The following is a 19786-nucleotide window of genomic DNA, read 5'->3' as shown; positions in this document are numbered from 1 at the left end:
TACCCCTTGGGTATTATATTCAATCTTTTCCCTGTTTTTTTTTTTTTTTTTTGAAAATAAAAACTTTAATTAGGAGAGCTAATGGGCAGTAATTCCCTTTTGTATGTCTTTCTAAAATGTAAGTTGGCTAATGAATTTCCGGGTATGGACACTAGTTTCTTTTGGCAATTCTCATTTCCTCAATATCTGATTCACCTTTGCTCCCATCTTTAGAGCTTTATTCTTGATAGCTTCCCCTCCTTTAAGAACTTAATTCTCCTAAAGTATTTTAATTCAATTTACATCCTCCTAACCACTTTCTGAAGTGGACACAGAATAACAAAAAATATCATATTAGCTATATGGAAGAAATGATCATAAAATAAGAGATAGACCCAATGTTCAATTTGGATAGAGTAGTGAGAAAGGACCATGCTAAGGACATCCTTTATCATATAAAGAAGTCTCAGTTCTGCCATGGAGAATATCTTTGGACTAGAATGGGAAAAAACAAACAAATAAAAATATTGAATGGATGGACTGTTGAAATCCCAAGCTTAGTTAAAAAAAAAAAAAAAAAAAAAAGGAGTAAAAGAGCATTTATTGCCTTTGAGTTAAGTCAATAGATTCAGATGAACTGTATTTGATAAACCTAAAATAACTGGTTTACTAAACCATTTTCATTCGTTTTAACAATTAAAAACAACTTTATTAATGAACAATCCAAAAGAGTCAACCTCAAAGTTAAAAGGATATTCACAATCATCAGGTGGTCAGGAAACTCTTGAGAATATCCAGACAGGCAAGGAGAGCTCAGCAGTCCTCCACAGCAAACAATTAGGTGTTATTTCTCACAAGCAGTAAAATCTCCCCATTTTCTAGTCCAATTACCCTTCATCTCTTTCCATGTCTCTCTTTCTTCCTGTGGCAGAAAAACTACTTTCTTAAAGGACTAGCCTCCTTTATTTGTTGCTTAGCTAGGCCCATCTAGTATGTTAAATCCTAGGTGGGAAAGACTATCCATACAAAAAGTTTAAGGAAATGCAAAGAAGTGGAGGAAAAAAGGGAAAGTAAGAAGAATTTCTTGCTTCAGCTACTCTCAAAAGTACATAGGCCTAGCAGTGCAATAGGTGTTAATGTATGGGTGTTAAGAGTTCCTTAAAAGATCCATAAAATTCTTCTGAAAATTCATATGGAAGAGAGTCACCGTCCCAACTTTAAAGCTAGCTCAGTTTCCTTTTTTGAACCTAGAATGCTTAAAACTATGCATCCCAAGCTCCAGATTCACTCTCCTGACATATACAAGCAGTTTGAACACTCAACTAGTTACTTTACTACCCCTCTAAACTTTAGGAATAATCCTGAAGCTGAGCCTATTTTCAGTGACATATGTCAGAGTAGAAAAATGGGGAAAATGTCATAGTACTAAAGGTCAGAAGTCTTTAGGCTGTTGAGCTTGATCTGAATTTCCAGTGAACTTCTAAAACATATTATTAAAAGGGTGGCTAATGAATATCTAACTAAAGAAGTAGTCATCACAAAAACACAACAGGACTTCATCAAAACCAGTTGTGCCAGATTAATTTCATAGTCTTCTTTGACAGTCTAATTAGATTGGCAGGTCAGCAAAATTCTGTAAATACCATTTATTTAGATTTTAGTAAAGAATTTGGTAGTCTGGGGCAACTAGGTGATACAGTGGGTAAAGCACCAGCCCTGAATTCAGGAGAACCTGAGTTCAAATCTGGTCTCAGACACTTAACACCTCCTAGCTGTGTGACCCTGGGCAAGTCACTTAACCCCAGTTGTCTCAGAAAAAAAAAAAAAAGAATTCGGTAGTCTGTCATGTTATTCTTGTAGAAATGATGGAAATAAGTGAGTCAATAGTACAGCAAAGCAGATTTGGTATTGATTAATTCAGTTCAATAAACATTTACAAAATGCTTATTAGAAGGCCACATCAGAGGGGTCATTAATAGTCCAGTGTCAATCTGGAAGGAAGTCTTAGTGAAATGTCACAAGAAGTAGCTTGGGTGTGGTCATCTACTGCTTAGCATATTTTTGTGAATGTCTTGAATAAAGGCAGAGAAGACATGCATCTCACATTTACAGAGGGTACTAGAAAGGAAAGCTAAAACAATGGCTGACATTCAGAATATAAAAATATCTTGACAGAATACAGCACTGATTGGGCAACATAATGAAAAGTGTTTTCAAGTCTATTATGCGTTATAAGAAGATTTCAAGGAAGATAAGTGGGCCACGAAGGATGTACAAAATTTCAATGGGCAAAGAGAGAAGAAAGCATTCTATGTCAGATTGTTCTTTGTTGTTGAACCAAACTTTGAAAGATCTTCAATGCCAAGCTAAGAAGAATCATTAAAATAGCTTCTTCCTAAAGAACAGTGTATATTGTAACAGCAATACTGCTTTAAGAACAACTTTGAATGACCAAATCATTTTGAAGATTATAAATCCCTGAAAGATAAAGGACCTATGAAGGATAACTCTATCTACATCCAGAGATAGAACCAATAAATCAAAGTATGCATAGTATGTTTTTTTTTTCATTCTGATTATTTTTAACTAAGAAGATTCAGATACCCTGAATGGCCAAAGTTAGAGGGCAGAGGAAACATGAACCTTTCAAGGTAAGCATTCAGTAAGGATCTTTCATTAAAACTGTTAGTGGAACAAGAAAAGACAGACTTCAAAGTTTTAACATCTGGCAAAACTGATTAGTGGACAGGTCAAACAGGGCAATAAAGATTCAGAGTGAGTTAGATATAAACCTAAAGAAAAGCATAGTAAACTAAAGAATAAGAACAGTTAAGAATTTGTAGAAAGATGTACCTGTTCCTAGGTGTTTGCATTTCTTGAATTCCTATTCTAAATTATATATCAGATTTGGACTATAACAGCAAATAATTGTTTGGAAATTTTAATAGACAATAACTGAAATGCTTTGATACAATTAGTCATACCTATGGCAAATAGAATTATTTCAAATATGTAACTATAATCCAGGTAACTATCTATTTTGTGGAAACTTATTTGAAATACAAGTATTGTATCTAGAAACTAAATAAAGATCTCTTTAAATGAGACTTACAAAGAGAAATCTAGAAAACCAGAACTAGCTGAGGGAGAGGAAGGGGGAGAGGTATTGAACGGGGCTTCTTTCTCATAAGTCCATGCTTCTTCTCCATAGCAAGCACCACCTTCATACATAGTTTCATAATCCTCCATTGACCTGTGCCCTCTGCATGGGGCAATAGTTTTACATATATGTATGTCTATACACACACACAGAGACACACACACACACACACACACATATTTGTCTCTAATGGTAGCCATCTCTAGTGGGAGGGGAAGGGCAAAAGAGAAAAAAGTTGCATTATAACTTTATTATATATTTAAAATAAAAACAAGAGTATAGAGGCCCTTACCTGTTTTGGGTCTAACAGTTGTAACAGAATCCAAATAGTCTATCATTTCTTTATGTTTGAAATCAAGTGCAATTTCAAAAGAGGTTTTCTCCAGCACATTGACGTGGTCAGGGTTAGCTCCTTTGTCCACCAGTTGCTGAGCCACACTCACTCTCCCATTAAGAGCTGCCAACATCAGCGGACTCCAGCCCATAGTCTTCACACTGTAATTGGCGTCAGCTCCCCATTCCACCAAGAGGTGGACCACTGCCTCATGTCCATGCTGGGCGGCTATCATCAGGGCAGTGATGTCTGGCAGGTCCCCTTTGTTGCCATTCTCAAGCACACTGTGATTAAAATGGTCATAATTGTCAACGAAGGCTCCTGTTTCCAGTAAAAGCTTAACTGCACTGAGATGACCACCTCTGGAAGCCATTGTGAGCACACTTGCCCCCAGTCTGTTCTGTGCGTTGACATCTGCCCCGTTTTCCAAGAGTATGTGAAGCACATTTATATGTCCAAATCTATAAGGAAAGCAGAGAAACAATTAGAGAATTCAACAACTAAATATATTGTAATAAATAATAAGGAAATAGACCATTAGTCAAATTATGTATTTATGTAATTTTATCCATCTATGTACAGCTGTCTCTCTATGTATAAACATATACACATATACATATATTATTTATAAACGTAAAATTTTAGATCAGACTTGTGATTTTATTGGCATAAGGTTTTAAAACTCTCTCCACTGTTGCAGATGAGTACATACAAAAAAGTACAAACAAAAAATAACTGAGATAAAAACTGGACACACAAAAAAACATAACAAATTGTGCTCAGGGGCATATATCTTAAAGTAAACAAAGATAGAACATGGATGTTGTGCTTTGTGAATTACTGTTTGGAGTTTATCAATGTTCTCTGACTGGAATGAGGAAAAGTCTAAATTCTAGAAATCTTTCCCAAGATGGGTCACTGGTGAGATCACAAGCAACCTGAACTTAGGGTCAGAATTTCTGGCCAGTAATGAAATCTATTCAGTGCTTTGATATCATGGAATAAAAACATCAAGCAGTTTGATGACAGACTTGGCATCAGCCATTTAGTGCTTTTCCAGAGAAATATCTAATCCCAATTCAAATGGGAATGATGTTTTACATTCTTCCCAGTCCTCATTTCCTCATAGGCGCCTCCATTGTCCCAGGCAGTCAGACTCAAACACTTTGAGTTATGTTAGACTTTTCCCTTGCCGCTCCATTTCCAACGGATTTTTATATCACATATCAGAAATCCAGCATCCTTCACTGCCACGATCATTGCCACTGATCAGGCCCTGATAGCTTCACGTCTCAACTACATTGCTTGTTGACCTGATCTGCCTGCTCTCATTTCTCCCACTCGCTAAAGTATCCTTTACTGCAAACCTTCAAAAGCCTCTACTCTTAACATACCATTCTTTTGCTCTATCTCAGGGTCTATTTCTATAGCCAATAAATAGCTAAATCCCATAAGTTTTACCTTCTACAACATCTTTGTCCATGTCTGTCTTTTCTTCCCTCCCACAACCATACCTCTAATTCTAGCCCTCATGATTTTTTGCCTAATTCGTTTCAATTCATCTGTCCAATCCATCAACCACATATCTATCAAAATAATCTTCCCAAATAACTGGTCTAGCAATGTCACTCACTTCCTCAAAGAACTTTTTCAATGGCTTTCTCTTGACTCTAAGATTAAATATAAACTCCTCAACCTGGTATTTTAAGGTCCTCCAAACTACACTGCTCTGCCCTACTGCCAATCCTTAAAGTCGATAATTGGGTAACAAATAGATGTAGAGTTCAGAAGGCCCTAGTGCACCATTTGAACAGGATCAAGAAAGATGAAAAATGCTTTTGTATGGGAGACAAACCACAGCTTTGGCCAGGAAGATTGGATTCAAGTTCAACCCCCTGACACATCTTAGTGAAGTGAACTTGGGTCAGTCATTTAATCTTGTCGTGCCCCAGATAATGCTGAGATATAAATGCAGAATAGCTGTTGATCTACATTGGTAGTAAAAGTTTCCCAGATAAATGAAATCACTGGTCTAGGTGGTGCAGTGGATGGAGCACCAGCCTTGAATTCAGGAGGACCCGAGTTCAAATTTGGTCTCAGACAGTTAACACTTCCTAGTGTATGACCCTGGGCAAGTCACTTAACCCCAGCCTCAAAAAACAAAAACAAAAACAAAAAAACTCACTGGTCTATATAAAAATTATAAAGAACAAATAGATTTATGGATATTGGCAAGAACTAAGTGTCTCCATAGAGAATCTGGCTCCACAGAAATAAAAGTCCATAACCAGCAGCTCTTCTGAGAAAAAGTGTCAGAGATCTCAGGGTCCCCTGAGTCATATCACTCCTGTTTCCTGATTAGCACAACCAAATATTCTCGAAATAATCTTCTCAAGTAACTCACCTTGCCTACCCACCATGTCTACCAATTCAAACTATATTACACTAATGTCATTGTGGTCTGCCAAGTGTCTTTCTACACATATCCATATTTTTCTAGAACAAAGAAGCCCTGGAGCAGCAGACACTAAAGTCAAAGAAAATCCAGCATCTATCAAACCATTCAATTGGCTGCAAATATGCTACTGTAAGGAGTGGTCATGTAAATAGGTTCATTATGCTTCCTCCTTCCCCGAATCACTTTTCATTGATCCTGCCATATTTAAAGAGTGTAAGAAACAAAATATCTTACCAAGAAATTCACTGACACACAGATAAATGCTTTTCCCGTTCTTGCATGAATGGGTGCCTTTGTTAGTAGACATATTTTTGAAACCACTAAGTCAATTTTATTTCCTATCCTGAATCACAAGCCCCTCCCCTGAATCCCCATCAATTGGATATTATAGAAGTTACAGAATGTGAATGTAAACCCCTTATAACATAGTCAGTCCCTGATCCCAAGGAGCATACATTCTTACTTTTGGATGAAGATAACCCAGGAAGAGGAAGGGGGCCCAAAGCCAGGGGGTTCCTGTTCAAATATAAAACCTATACCTCTGATTACATTCTTTGATGTCTTTGTGGATTCCAACCTCCCATTCCTTAGGTTTCTATTTTCTAATTTAAGTTTTTTTTTCTGCAATTCAATTTTTCAGAACTCTGTGGGAACTAATTTACCATCTAATTCTCACAAGAGGAATAGTGATCAACCAGAATAAGTACAGAAGAGGGTGATTTAGATGATAACCATAACTTATGCAGATTGCTTGAAAGAACTAAGTATGTTTAGCCCGAAGAAGAAAAACAAAGAAAAGAGATAGATGTAAAATAGTAAAAAAAATTATGTGATGATGATGATGACATTAATTATAGTACCTTAAGGTTTACAAAACATTTAACAAATATGATCTCCTTTTTTCCTCACAACAATCCTGGAAGGTATATGCTTAAATATGAGGAAATTCAGTCAAACAGAAGGTAAGTGACTTGTTCAGGGTCTTGCTTAAGACACTTAGTAGCTGTATCATCCTGGACATGTTATTAAAGATATGCAAAACACAGGTTGTGCAGTTCAAATAGTTCTAACAAACTATTATTTAGTTAATAAATAATTAACTATTTATTTAATAATTTAATAATAATTAACAATTTTTTAAAATAAATATTTATTAGCACCTACCTCACAAGATTATCATAAGAAAAATGTTTACAAAGAACTTTCCAAGCCTTCAAAGCATAATACAAATGTCAACACTATTAGAAGTCTTATAACAGCCAAAGAAATGGGATTTTCTTTCAGTTTCTGAAACCAGACTTTTGTCCATCATACACAGGCTTTCTGAATAAGTCTAGGATCATTCTCTATTCTACTTTTGGACCTCAACCTGTCCTTGCTGCTGTAACTACTCATTAACTCTTTTCCTTCCACCAAGACATGGATTGGTTGCCAATGTTTGTGTCTAAATCCATTGAATTTAGTCTTATAATAGGATTGTGTTCTTCACTCATAATGACTGAGTCAAGTGGTCATTGCTTTTCTATATACACAATAAACTTCCATTGATTGGTTGGAGGAAGGTGGGCAGGTTTGGATGCAGAGTAGAAAATGGTAGATTGGAGAAAACTGACTCCTTATCCATGGCTCTCTTCTAAATCCTGCCCCTATTTCCTTCTGAACTTTCATCTATTAAAAGTGCAAAATATTCCAGGATCTACTTTCTTTGCTCATGATGATGATCAGGTTACAAAAATTACTTGTTGCTGACCACTTCCTCCCCCACAAATCCAGGCATGCCCAAGAGTCTATGACTCACCCGCCCTCTCCCTACACCCAAAATGAATCATATAATATGTGTTCAAGAAATGTTGGCTGGTGTGCAAATCTCCATTTAGCAACAGGACCGAGTCCAACAGCAAAGGTCTCTAATATAATGGGATATTCCCCTCCTCCCACTCTGGAAATGGGTGGCAAAGGAAGGCTGCATCGATAGCTAAGCTGTCCTTAACAGATTACCCACAGTAGTAGTATTTCATGACCACTTGCTTCCCTTAATTTCTTCTGGCCAAAAGTGAAATTGCTGATTGATTCCATAGCACAATGCCTGCTAATTCCTTAAGCATTCACAAATACAGCCAAAAAAACAAAAACAAAACAAAACAAACAAACAAACAAAAATAACCCCTTACCCAGCAATCACAAAACCCTTCCCTTCCAACTATCTTAAAGTTGCTTTGACATTCTCAATTTGATTTATCCACAGACAAACATTGTGATGTATGAAGTAAGTTTGTGTTTAGGATCTTCTACTTCACCAGCTTCTCACACTATCTCCTCTTCTTGGAGTCCTCTGCACCAGACTAGGAATCTAGGGGACGTAGGTTTTTAATCTGGCTCTGATGGAAACCAGCAGTGTGACCTGAAACATGCCATTTGATTACCCCGCCACAATTTCCTCATCCTTAAAATTAAAGGTCTAGACAGTACCTAATATCCCTTACAACTCTAAAATTATATAAATTCAAGGGTTCTCCCCAATCCTCCCCTGCCCGTTCCTGAAACTTACACTTGCTTGCCAAATGTAAACTGCTGTGAACTGGTGAATTCATCTGACTGGTATGGCCCCAATCTCTGGAATTCTGTTAAACTAAGGCTAATAAACTCAGAGATTTGATATTGCCTCTCCCTTTTCTCTTGCTGAATGGCACAGCTAGAGTTGTTTCCTATATCTTTGCCCCTTATTATTCATCCTTTAATATGCAATTTAGAAAATACCCTCATTTCACTGGTCCCAGATAGACTACTGCTGTTCTACTATTGATTAAAGAGAAGTCTCCTATTAGGGTCATGATGCCTCTTTGTCTAAGACTCTATAAAAGTTTGAGTCCCACCATTCTGGATAGCCCAAAGAACTATCAAACTGTGCTTACCCTTTGATCTAGCAATAGTGCTACTAGGGCTGTATCTCAAAAACAATAAAAAAAAACCTTTTTTTCAAAACAAAAAAAAAAAAAAAAAAAAGAAAAGAAGCTATAAAACAAAAATATTCATAGCAGCTCTTTTTTGTAGGGACTAAGAACTGGACATTGCAGGGATGCCCATCGATTGAAGAATGGCAAAACAAGTTGTGATATATAATTGGGTTTTGTTTGTTGCTGAGGCAATTGGGGTTAAGTGACTTGCCCAGGGTCACACAGATAGGAAGTGTTAAGTGTCTGAGAAAGAGTTGAACTCCGGTCTTTCTGACTTCAGGGCTGGTGCTCTAACCACGGCACTACCTAGCTGTCCCTGTGTGATGTATAATTGTGATGGAAAACATAAGAAATGATGAGCTTAATGATTTTAGAAAAACATAGAAAGACTTGCACAAAATCATGAAGTGCAAAATGAGCAGAACCAAGAGAATACTGTATATAGTAGCAGCAATATTGTTTTAAGAATGAACTTTGAGTGAATAAGTTAGTCTGTTATAAATACCCAAATTGACTATGAAGAACATAGGAAGAAAGATACTACCTGAATCCAGAGAAAGAACTGATAAATACAAGTAAGTATATGATAATAATTTTTTATATATACCTATACATGCATAAACATACATATAATGCATGTTGTGTCTAAGATGGGGGGGAGTAAGAAGAGAAGAAAAAAAAAAGAAATTTACATGATTATTTTGTATAGTTAGAAGGAACAGCAAGTTGTGCCTAGCAGATTTGCAAATTTAATGTGCAATCATTTTTTATTGTACTGTGTTATGGAAATGCTTGTTTTATTCTACAAATTAAAAATAAAGTAAATTTATTATTATTAATTGTAAAAAGAAAGAGAAATCGAGAAAAACTTATATGAACTGAAAAAGAATGAAATAAGCAAAACCAAGAGAATATCGTACGCAGTAACAGCAACTTTGTACAATATAGAATTCTGAATAACTTAGTTAGCCTCATCCATCTAATGACCCAAGACAATTCCAAAGGACTCATGATAAAATTTGCTATCTGACTCCAGATCAAACCATGCTTCTTTTTTTTTCTTTCTTTTCTTCCTTTCTTCTTTCTAATTTTTTTCCCACAAGATGATTAATAATGTTCTATATGCTCACGCATGTATTACAGATTGCTTACTGTCTCAGGGACAGGGGAGGGAAAGAGAGAATAGAATCTGGAAATCAAGATTTAACAACCAATGTTAATAATTGTTTTTACATCTAACTGGGAAAAATACTTTTAAAAAAAGTTTGAGTCCTAAAGGTACTTTATTTAATGAGTGTGAAAACTACTGCACTTTTGGGAGAATACAGCAGTGCTGTCTGTAAGTTTCTACAACTAGAGGCTGCCCACAATGGCAGAAGACAATGGGGACCACACACTGAGACTTTTCTTTGTTGGCATCTGTTCTCCTTTTCCCCTTGTTAAGTAAAAATAAAGTTTTGTTATCTGCTTTCCTGTGTGGCTGCATTGCTCTTAATCTGTAATCTCTAGCATTAAAGATATCATGTGATAAAAGCTAACCATGGGAGGACAAAAGGAATAAATTAGGTGGAATAATTGAAATTATAGAATTTTAAGCTTGGAAGGAATCCATATCATCTAATCCAAGTCTTTGACAGATGAGAAAACAGAAGCCTAAAAAAATTAAACTTTAATAAAAATAATATCTATTTGAGGTTTGTAAAGCATTTTACATATATTAACTCATTTGAATCTCCTAATTAGCCTAGGAAATGGGTGTTAAGATTATCCTCATCTTATAGATAAGGAAACTAACACTGAGAAAGGTTAAATGATTTGCCCATGGTCATTGTCTGAGGTAGAATTCAAATTTAGATCTTCCTAATTCTACCTATATTCTGAACCCTGAATTTCAAGGGAAGCCCAGGCTTATTGTAACAAAAAGCTTCTTAATGAGTAGAATTAAACAAACATGGAATTGACAGAGTTAAGAGAAAGAGTTTCCCCTAACTACAAGATGATTGGGAAAAAAAGCCTAAACAGCAGCTTGTCCAGAAAGTCATAGAGGATCCTCTTCTTTAGATGCAGCAAGTTGGACTAGATGTGTGATGATTTGGCCAGATGCTGAATTCAGAGTTAAAAATATCTGGGTTCAAATCCTATTCGTTAATACATAGCAGCTGTGTGACCACGGACAGAATCTAGACCTAAACCATACAGGTTTTAATTTCCTCATCTCTCAATGTTAATATTTGCACTGTTTCACTAGGCTACAGGGAAGTCAATGAGCTAATAATATATATCAAGAACTTTGTAATAAAGCACTAAAGTAAATATCTGACATTATCATCATTATCATCTCATCAAGAAGAATTCCTGTTTCAAATAGAAACTAAATTTAACTCATACCATCCTATATCCACTTTTTGCCATAGTTGTTCTTGGAAAATAGTATTCCAATTGAAACAAGAATAGTGTTTTCTGGTCCATTCTGTAGAGCCATGGTAAAAAACAAAAAAACAAAAAAAATCTACAGCTACCCTTTTTTGTCACTAGATGGCACTCTCCCATCAGTAGGATGCCATGTTACCTTTACAACTGTCCTGGAAACTGACCAATCTGATCAAACTATGAAACTATCCAAAAATGAGAAATATGGATGGAAAATAAATCAGCTCCTTAAAAATCAGACTTTTAATTAAGTGTGTTGAGAAAGATGAAAAGAAAGGAGAGATATGGAGATATAGCTACATCTATATACACATGAGACATCTATTTCATCTATATTATGTGTATGACTTATACTATCATTTAATGAGATGGACCCCTAAAAAGACTTAAAAACAACAATATAGGGAGCTAGGTGCTACAGCAGATAAAGTATTAGTCCCAAGTCAGAAATCCTGAGTTCAAATTCAACCTCAGACACTTGGTAGCTATGTGATCCTGGGCAAGTTACTTAACCCCATTGCTTCAACAAAACAAAAACAAAATAAATAAAAACCCTCATAACATACTTATAGGTACAAAAACACTAATCTAGAACAAACCCTTCATTTTCCTCTTAAGTACTTTCTTTCCTTTTGATTCCTACCTTTCATTACTCTACTTGAGGTAGTTATTATCTCTCACCTAGCCTACAATAATAGCTGGTCTTCTGACGTCTAGTTTAGATTTAAGAACCACACAGTGCAATTTATATTTGATTCTAAAATTGATATGGAATCATATTACTATGTGATTAAAAAATCACTAGGAACTGAAAATTTTATAATCTGTGTTTTGTTAAATGAAAATAACTTTCTATGGATAGGATTATATAGTATTTCTGAAATTAATGTGGATGCTGATTTCACCAGATTCTAATTTACCCTACATATAGCTCTTATTAAGTCTATTTAAATGGCTATTTTGATGATTCCCCATTGCATACATACCAAATAAAAATCCAAGCTCCTTAACTTGGCATTCAATGCCCTTTAAACAATCAAACACCAGTTGATTAGATTCACTCACCTTATTCCTATTCACATAGGATATATTCCCACCAAATCAACTTCTTCCTATCTCCCAAACTAATCATAGTCTTTTTCACATTATATTCTTTCAAAATGCAGAGATTATAAGGTAGAAAATTTCCCATAACTGAAAAACTAAAAAAATAAAGCCTGGATCTAAGTTCTTTGTACCAGACTCCATTCTATTTAAATAATAATAATCACAATGAATAGATCTGCTAAATCCTCAAAAATTGTGATGATGGCCTTTCCCTGTTTATGCCCCTTACATTGAGAGACGGGAAGGAGGCAGCACATATATAGAATAAAATGAATAGAAGATAAAGGGGGAGGATGACGCTAACAATTGGAGGCCTCAGAAAAAGCTTGAGGTAGAAGGAAACCCCTTTAGAGGGGTTTTAGGGGGTTTAGAGACTGGAAGGAAACCAAGGTTTTTAAGAAGAGGAAGAGGGACTTTTTAAGGTGTCTTTAAAGGATCAGTGAGAAGAAAGGTAATGTCATGAAGGAGGAACAGAACAAGGAAGTTGCTCAACATTGCAATTCCATTAAAGTTTATGTTGGGAAGTAATGGGTAATAAGGCTTGAAATGTAGGTTGGAGGGGAGGCTAGGTGGCACAGTGGATAGAGCACCAGCCCTGAATTCAGGAGGACCCGAGTTCAAATCTGATCTCAGACACTTAACACTTCCTAGCTGTGTGACCCTGGGCAAGTCACTTAACCCCAGCCTCAGGGGGAAAAAAAAAAAAAAAAGAAATGTAGGTTGGAGTCACGTTGTAAAGAATTTTAAAATCCAAATTGGGAAGTTTATATCCAATCCTAGAGTTAATAGGAAGCCATATCAAATGATTCAAGAATTTCAAAGCTTGTATAACCTGGTTAATTAAACAGAAAGAACTTAATAAAACTATAACTGTAAACATAGGTTTCTATGATTAGAAAAGGTGGAAGTCTGTGTCACCAGTACTAGCCCAACAGAACCCATTAGGCAGATAGGAAAGATGTAGCCATGATATGTACCTCCCCACCCTGAGAGGCTAGACTCCTATCACTCAACAACTCAAATCTGTCTCTTGACCCCCTTTACTCATGTCCTATCCCTGCACTGTTTGTTATTCTCACTTTTGCTTCTGCTCCATCTAATAGGGCCATCTCCAGTCATCTCAATCTATAGCTGGCCAGAGGACCCACATGGCTTTTGAAGGAGAAAATAAGTAATTTTGCATAGCCTTCTATCACTTAAATCCAACTCACTTGCATGTCATCCTATAAACTCCCTGATGTCATGGTCCTCTTCAAGAATGAAGGACAAATAAACTGGGAAAACATTTTTACAGTCAAAGGTTCAGATAAAGGCGTTATTTCCAAAATATATAGAGAATTGACTCTAATTTATAAGAAAACAAGCCATTCTCCAATAGATAAAATGGTCAAAGAATATGAACAGACAATTCTCAGATGCAGAAATTGAAACTATTTCTAGCCATATGAAAAGATACTCCAAGTCATTATTAATTAGAGAAAATGCAAATTAAGATGACTCTGAGATACCACTACACACCTGTCAGATTGGCTAGAATGACAGGGAAAAATAATGCGCAATGTTGGAGGGGATGTGGGAAAAACAGGGACACTGATACATTGTTGGTGGAACTGTGAATACCTCCAGCCATTCTGGAGAGCGATTTGGAACTATGTTCAAAAAGTTATCAAACTGTGCATGCCCTTTGATCCAGCAGTGTTACTACTGGGCTTATATGCCAAAGAGATCTTAAAAAAGGGAAAGGGACCTGTATGTGCAAGAATGTTTGTGGCAGCCCTCTTTGTGGTGGCCAGAAACTGGAAACTGAGTGGATGCCCATCAATTGGAGAATGGCTGAATAAATTGTGGTATATGAATGTTATGGAATATTATTGTTCTGTAAGAAATGACCAACAGGATGAATTGAGAGGCTTGGAAAGATTTACATGAACTGATGTTGAGTGAAATGAACAGGACCAGGAGATCATGGTATACTTTAACAACTATACTGTATGATTCTGATGGACGTGGCTCTCTTCAACAATGAGATGAACCAAATCAGTTCCAATAGAGCAGTAATGAACTGAACCAGCTACACCCAGGGAAAGAACTCTGGGAGACGACTATGAACCACTACATAGAATTCCCAATCCCTCTATTTTTGTCCGTCTGCATTTTTATTTCCTTCACAGGCTAATTGTACACTATTTCAAAGTCCGATTCTTTTTGTACAGCAAAATAACTATTTGGACATGTATACATATATTGTATTTAATTTATACTTTAATATATTTAACATGTATTGGTCAACCTGCTATCTGAGGGAGGGGGGCGGGGGAGAAGGGGAAAAATTGGAACAAAAAGTTTGACAATTGTCAGTGCTGTAAAATTATCCATGCATATATCTGGTAAATAAAAAGCTATAAAAATAATAAAAAGAAAAGAATGAAGGACAAACAACAACATTAAGTCTGGATTGGCTTACTTGGTTTTCAAAGGACAAATCTATCTCACCCTTTGGATTTTATACAAAGGAAAGAACACTGGATTTGGAGTCGTAGGGCCTAGGTTCAAATCCTGTCTTTAATCCTTGGGATCACAGAGTTTAGGGTTGGTCATTTAGACCAGGGCTTCTTAAACTTTTTCCTACTTAGTTACCCCTTTTTGCCCAAGAAATTTTTACGTGACTCCGGGTATACAGGAATATAAAATAAAAAACAAACATCTGCTAATAAATCAAAATTTCACAACCCCCACATTCAATTATGAGAGCCCATATGGGGTCCTGAACAATAGTTTAAAAAGCTGGGATTTAGATGACCTAAGAGGTTATCTAATACAATCCCATTATTTTACAAATGAGGAAACTGAGGCTCTGGGAGGGAAAATAACTTGCCAAGGGTTGCGGAGGTAGTAAATAGCAAAATAGTCAAGGTCCCTTGACTCTAAAATTAATCTTACCACTGCACCAAGCTGTCAGCAATTCCTTTATTTGAACAAGCCAATTTACTTTTCTGCAGCTTACTTTTTTCACAATAAAATGTGGGAGAGGGATGAGGGAGGGGGAACAATATAATCTACAATCCTTCCAGCTCTAAACTTAGAATATAGTTTACCTTCTGGTTGAGAATTTTGCTTTGCATAATAAAAGCACCCCTATCAGGCATCCTCCTTGAGGCACTGAGCCAAACTGTAATGCTCCTTTGCATGGCAAGTTGTTTTTCTACTTGTCAATTTTCATCCTCAAACTTAAGTGTTTACACCACCTGCTAGCTAAACATCTGGTGCAATTAAATTAGTTGAGAACTAAGCCTCTGAAGGACTCTTGGAGAAGTCGATGTAGAACAGTGGGGGGGCGGGGGGGAGGAGGGCGGAAGGGAACTGCTCTCAAGAGTGGGTTTCTTGGCACTTATAAGTTGTGTGACCCAATTCTGGTCACTTAATTTCTTAGCTTTGGTTTCCTCATCTATTAAATGGGGATAATAATGATGTAAACTGTACTTCTGATCTTTGGGGGGAAGAGTTGGAAAGGCCCTAAATCTAAACCCTTCCTGGCCTTTGGGAAGAGTCCCACCCTCCTGTTCATAGAGAAAACTCCCAGATATTTAATTGGAGCTCTTGATCTGGGACATAACCATCACCTTTCTTGAAAGGTCTCCAGCTCCGGGCCAAAAAAATCCAATATAATCAAACACTGTGTGCTCTGACCTTTGCAAATAATCCTAACAGAATTTTGCCCTCTAAGAAAGTTGTTTCCTTAGTGTAATAAACCCACCTTTTGCCACAAATTTCGCCATTAAGTTCTTTTGCAAAGCCTGTGACCAATCAGGGGACCTCATTGCTGTTAGGGGATCTATCAACCCTTATTTCTCACACCTCAACAATAATACTTAAAGTATCAACCTCACCACCACTGTTAGGTAAGAATTCTGTAAACCAAGTACAAAATCATTATATGATTTTTAATCCTGAAAAGCTGCTCTACAAAAAAACCAGCATCTCAGTTGGCAGACTTTTAACCAGAAGAAATCTCATTTTATAGGAGGAAGAAATAAAAGATCAGACAACTTAAACTGTCCCCCCCCCCAAAAAAAAAGGAAGAATGAAAGAAAAGGAAGGATGAAAGGAAAGGAAGAGAAGGAAGGGAGGGAGGGAAAGAAGAAAAAATATTTATTAAGCACCATGTCTTAAAAACACTTTACAAATATCTCATTTGATCTTCACAACTCTGAAAGGTAGGTATTTTGATTATCTCCATTTTACAGATGAGAGAATGGAGGTAAACAGAAATTGGGTGACTAGTCCAAGGTCACACCACATCAGCTGCACTTAGGTCTTCTACTGCACCCACTTCAATCACCCAGTGCCTCAGAGGCAGAACAGGATTTGATTTGAGGTGAGTTTGAATATTAAAATGGAAATGCCTTGAAAAGACCTTAGGGTCCTGGGGGAGCTGACCTGCCCAATCCCTGGCTTCAGGATCTATGGCTGAAATGCCAGAAATGTTTCTGAAGCAGTTCAAATAATTATTAACTTGAGTCCAGTCCTCCCGCCCAGAAAGAAGGCTCTGCGATTGGTCTTGTTCAAGTGTGCTTGGGACAATGCACTCTTTGTGGGGGAGGCCTTTGTTCTCTTATCTGGTCAGAGGGGGTTAAGTAAAAAGATTATCTCTATGTCGATGAGAATATGAACCCTGCAAGCTTTGTACTTTATTTTGGCTTGTTACTTTTCTTCTCCGTAATTACCTATTAAATAAGATCTTATTATTAACCGTATTGCATTTCTCATTTGATTAAAGAGTTTTTCCTTTGCCTAAAGCTGGAATGCTTAACCTGAGTTCCTAGAATTTGTTTTTGACAAGTGTATTTCATTATTTTATTACAAATATATTAGTATATTTTTAAAACCATGTGGTATTTTTATGCATTTAAAAACACAGTTCTGAGAAGGGGATCCTATGCTTCACCATACTTCCAAAGGAATCTATGATGCAGAAAAGGTCAAGAATCCCTGGGCTAAGGCAAGGGAGTTGGGGAAACAGGAGGAACCCCAAAGCCAGTCTGGGACAGATAGCAGGAAGAACAAAGGGCTTGGAACCCACTGAGATTTGGGGTATCAAGCCACAAGAGAGTAAAGAAAATCTCACAGAGAGAAGCCTGGAGCAGTCAGTTTGGAGTACTCTCACTTTCTCCAGCTAGGTCATTTTCCTACAATGCACAGGGGAGAAGACTTTACATCTCTATTTATAGGGGAAAAGGAAGGATTATTGAAAATAAGTTAATAAATGATAATTTAGAAATGAAATTTAAAATGGTCATAAGCACAGTTACCTTTCAAAATCACAACTATGATTTTAGATACATATATTGGACTACTTGCCATCTAGGGGAGTGGGGAGGGGAAAATTGGAACATAAGATTTTGCAAGGGTTAATGTTGAAAAATTATCCATGTATATGTTTTGAAAATTAAAAAAAACTTTAATAAAAAATAAAAATTAAAAAGAAGATAGTGGTAATAGCAATAGCTAACATTAAATATCAATATATTGACAGAATATATACTAACAATATAATTAATGTTATTTATCTATCAATAGATTTTTTTTGTTGTTGTTGGCCAGACACTGTGCTAAATGCTTTACAATTAGACAATTTCTTGACCAGAATATTAAGCTTCGTGAATGAGGCTTGTGAAAGCATGTTAACATACATTAGTTTTCTCTTCATTCTGATGAGATCCATTCTCTGGTGCTTCCTTTGGCATCAAAACAAAACCAAATCTTTACCCCATGGGTCCACCCCCACCTTTTTGTTATGCTTTAACTGGACTTGTGAAGATTGGACTAGATAGTCTCTGACATCTCTTTCAACTAGAGATCTGAAGTTCTTAAACGGAATTAAATAAGCCTTTTGATTCTGTCATCTTTATTAATATACTGGCACTCAAATACATGTATCTGTGATCTTAAAATGAGCATATTTTCTTCTACCAGGCAGCCTGCAACCCATCTCTGTCCACCCCATTCTGGGTGTTATCCACTAGTAAATAAAATACAAAACTCTGCTTTTCTTTCTGGAAACAGGTTTCTGCACCCAGCCCACCTTTCCATTTGTCCTATAATACAAAGACTCAGTAAAATAATACCCTTGTGACAAGAGATTTACAAGTCCCCAGAGAGCTACAAACAGACAGGATGAGCATACCTCTCAACAAATGAAGCATGATATAATCTAGAGTCTTACTTACATCAGCAGAGAAACAAGAATGAAGTTCAGTTAGGAAATAATTTACCCAAATCATTTGGAAATAGTCTATCTAATCAATTACAGAAAAGGAAAGGAAAGATGGTTTAGAGCTGTTTGTACGGCTGTTTTCATGTAGTGTTCATGAAACTGCTGCTGGAATCCTTCCTCTGACTAAAGCAGATTGCCTCTTTTCCCTTTTCAGGTGGGGCCCCTGACCAAAGATAAAAACCTTAGGTAAAAACCAAGGAGTGAGAGTAAAGGATTTCACACACAAGGTGTTCAGCCTTTAACCTACACTTTCTTCTGAAGTCTAACCAAGATCCCCTCCAAATCAAACCAACATCAGCATCTAACCTTGCCCCAGAACTCTAGTTAGTTGCATTAACCCTTCAATTTTTAATTTCTCTTAGGGACCAGAAAAAGCTCTAGAGCTGGCAGAGACCTTGGAAGTCATCTAGGCCAAGTCCTTCTTCTTCTTCTTCTTTTTAAATAGATGAGGGAATTGAGAGCCAGAGAGTTCAAGTAATTAATCCAAAATTAGAAAGTGTTAGAGGCAGAAGCTTGAACCTCTAACTCTAGAGCAGTGATTCTCAAACTTTTGTTTTCAGAATCATCATATTATTAAAAATTATTGAGGATCTATCCAAAGAGATTTTGTTTGTTATATTTATAGATATTACCATATTAGAAATTTTTTTTAAAAAAATTGAATTTGTAGACCCTCTGAAAGCATTTCAGAGACCCCCAAGATTCTCTGGACTATGCTTTGAGAACCACTCATCTAGAGCAAAACTTCTTAAAATGCAGGTCATAACTCTTTATGAGGTCTAGTAACTAAATGGGGGGGTCATGAAATTATGATTTATTGCCAGTAATTGTTTGATTTATATACTTACTTCACATGCCTATATACCTGGGTTTATGTAAAAGTTTCTAGAGTAAAAAGGTATCCTCAGTAGAAAAAGTTGAAGACCTGCTGTAGAGGCACCAAGTTCTGCTTGGCTCTAACAGAAGCCTTCAGTGGATTTTTATAATAAGGTGTTGCCTACTCCCAACTCCCTAAATAAGACTTTAGCAAAAGTAGAATATTGTAGGGCAGCTAGGTGGCAGTGGATAGAGTGCCAGGCTTGGAGTTTAG

General features: G+C 36.5%; 1 protein-coding gene across 2 annotated transcripts in view; it reads right to left on the bottom strand.

Moving 5' to 3' along the window:
• ANKS6 (ankyrin repeat and sterile alpha motif domain containing 6) overlaps positions 1–19786 on the bottom strand; it is a 79476-nt gene that overhangs the window by 50092 nt on the left and 9598 nt on the right. For both annotated transcript variants that reach the window (XR_012484474.1, XM_074280095.1), the window contains exon 2: positions 3432–3934. Coding sequence is in view for 1 of the 2 variants with exons in the window: in XM_074280095.1 (XP_074136196.1) it covers positions 3432–3934 (503 nt within the window). In the remaining variant the exon portion in view is untranslated. The remainder of the gene's footprint in view (positions 1–3431; positions 3935–19786) is intronic.

Source organism: Sminthopsis crassicaudata, chromosome 1, assembly GCF_048593235.1.
Source record: "Sminthopsis crassicaudata isolate SCR6 chromosome 1, ASM4859323v1, whole genome shotgun sequence".
Taxonomy (NCBI): Eukaryota; Metazoa; Chordata; class Mammalia; order Dasyuromorphia; family Dasyuridae; genus Sminthopsis; species Sminthopsis crassicaudata.
The sequence above is the reverse complement of the archived record's forward strand: the minus strand, read 5'-3'. Positions and strand labels throughout refer to the sequence as shown.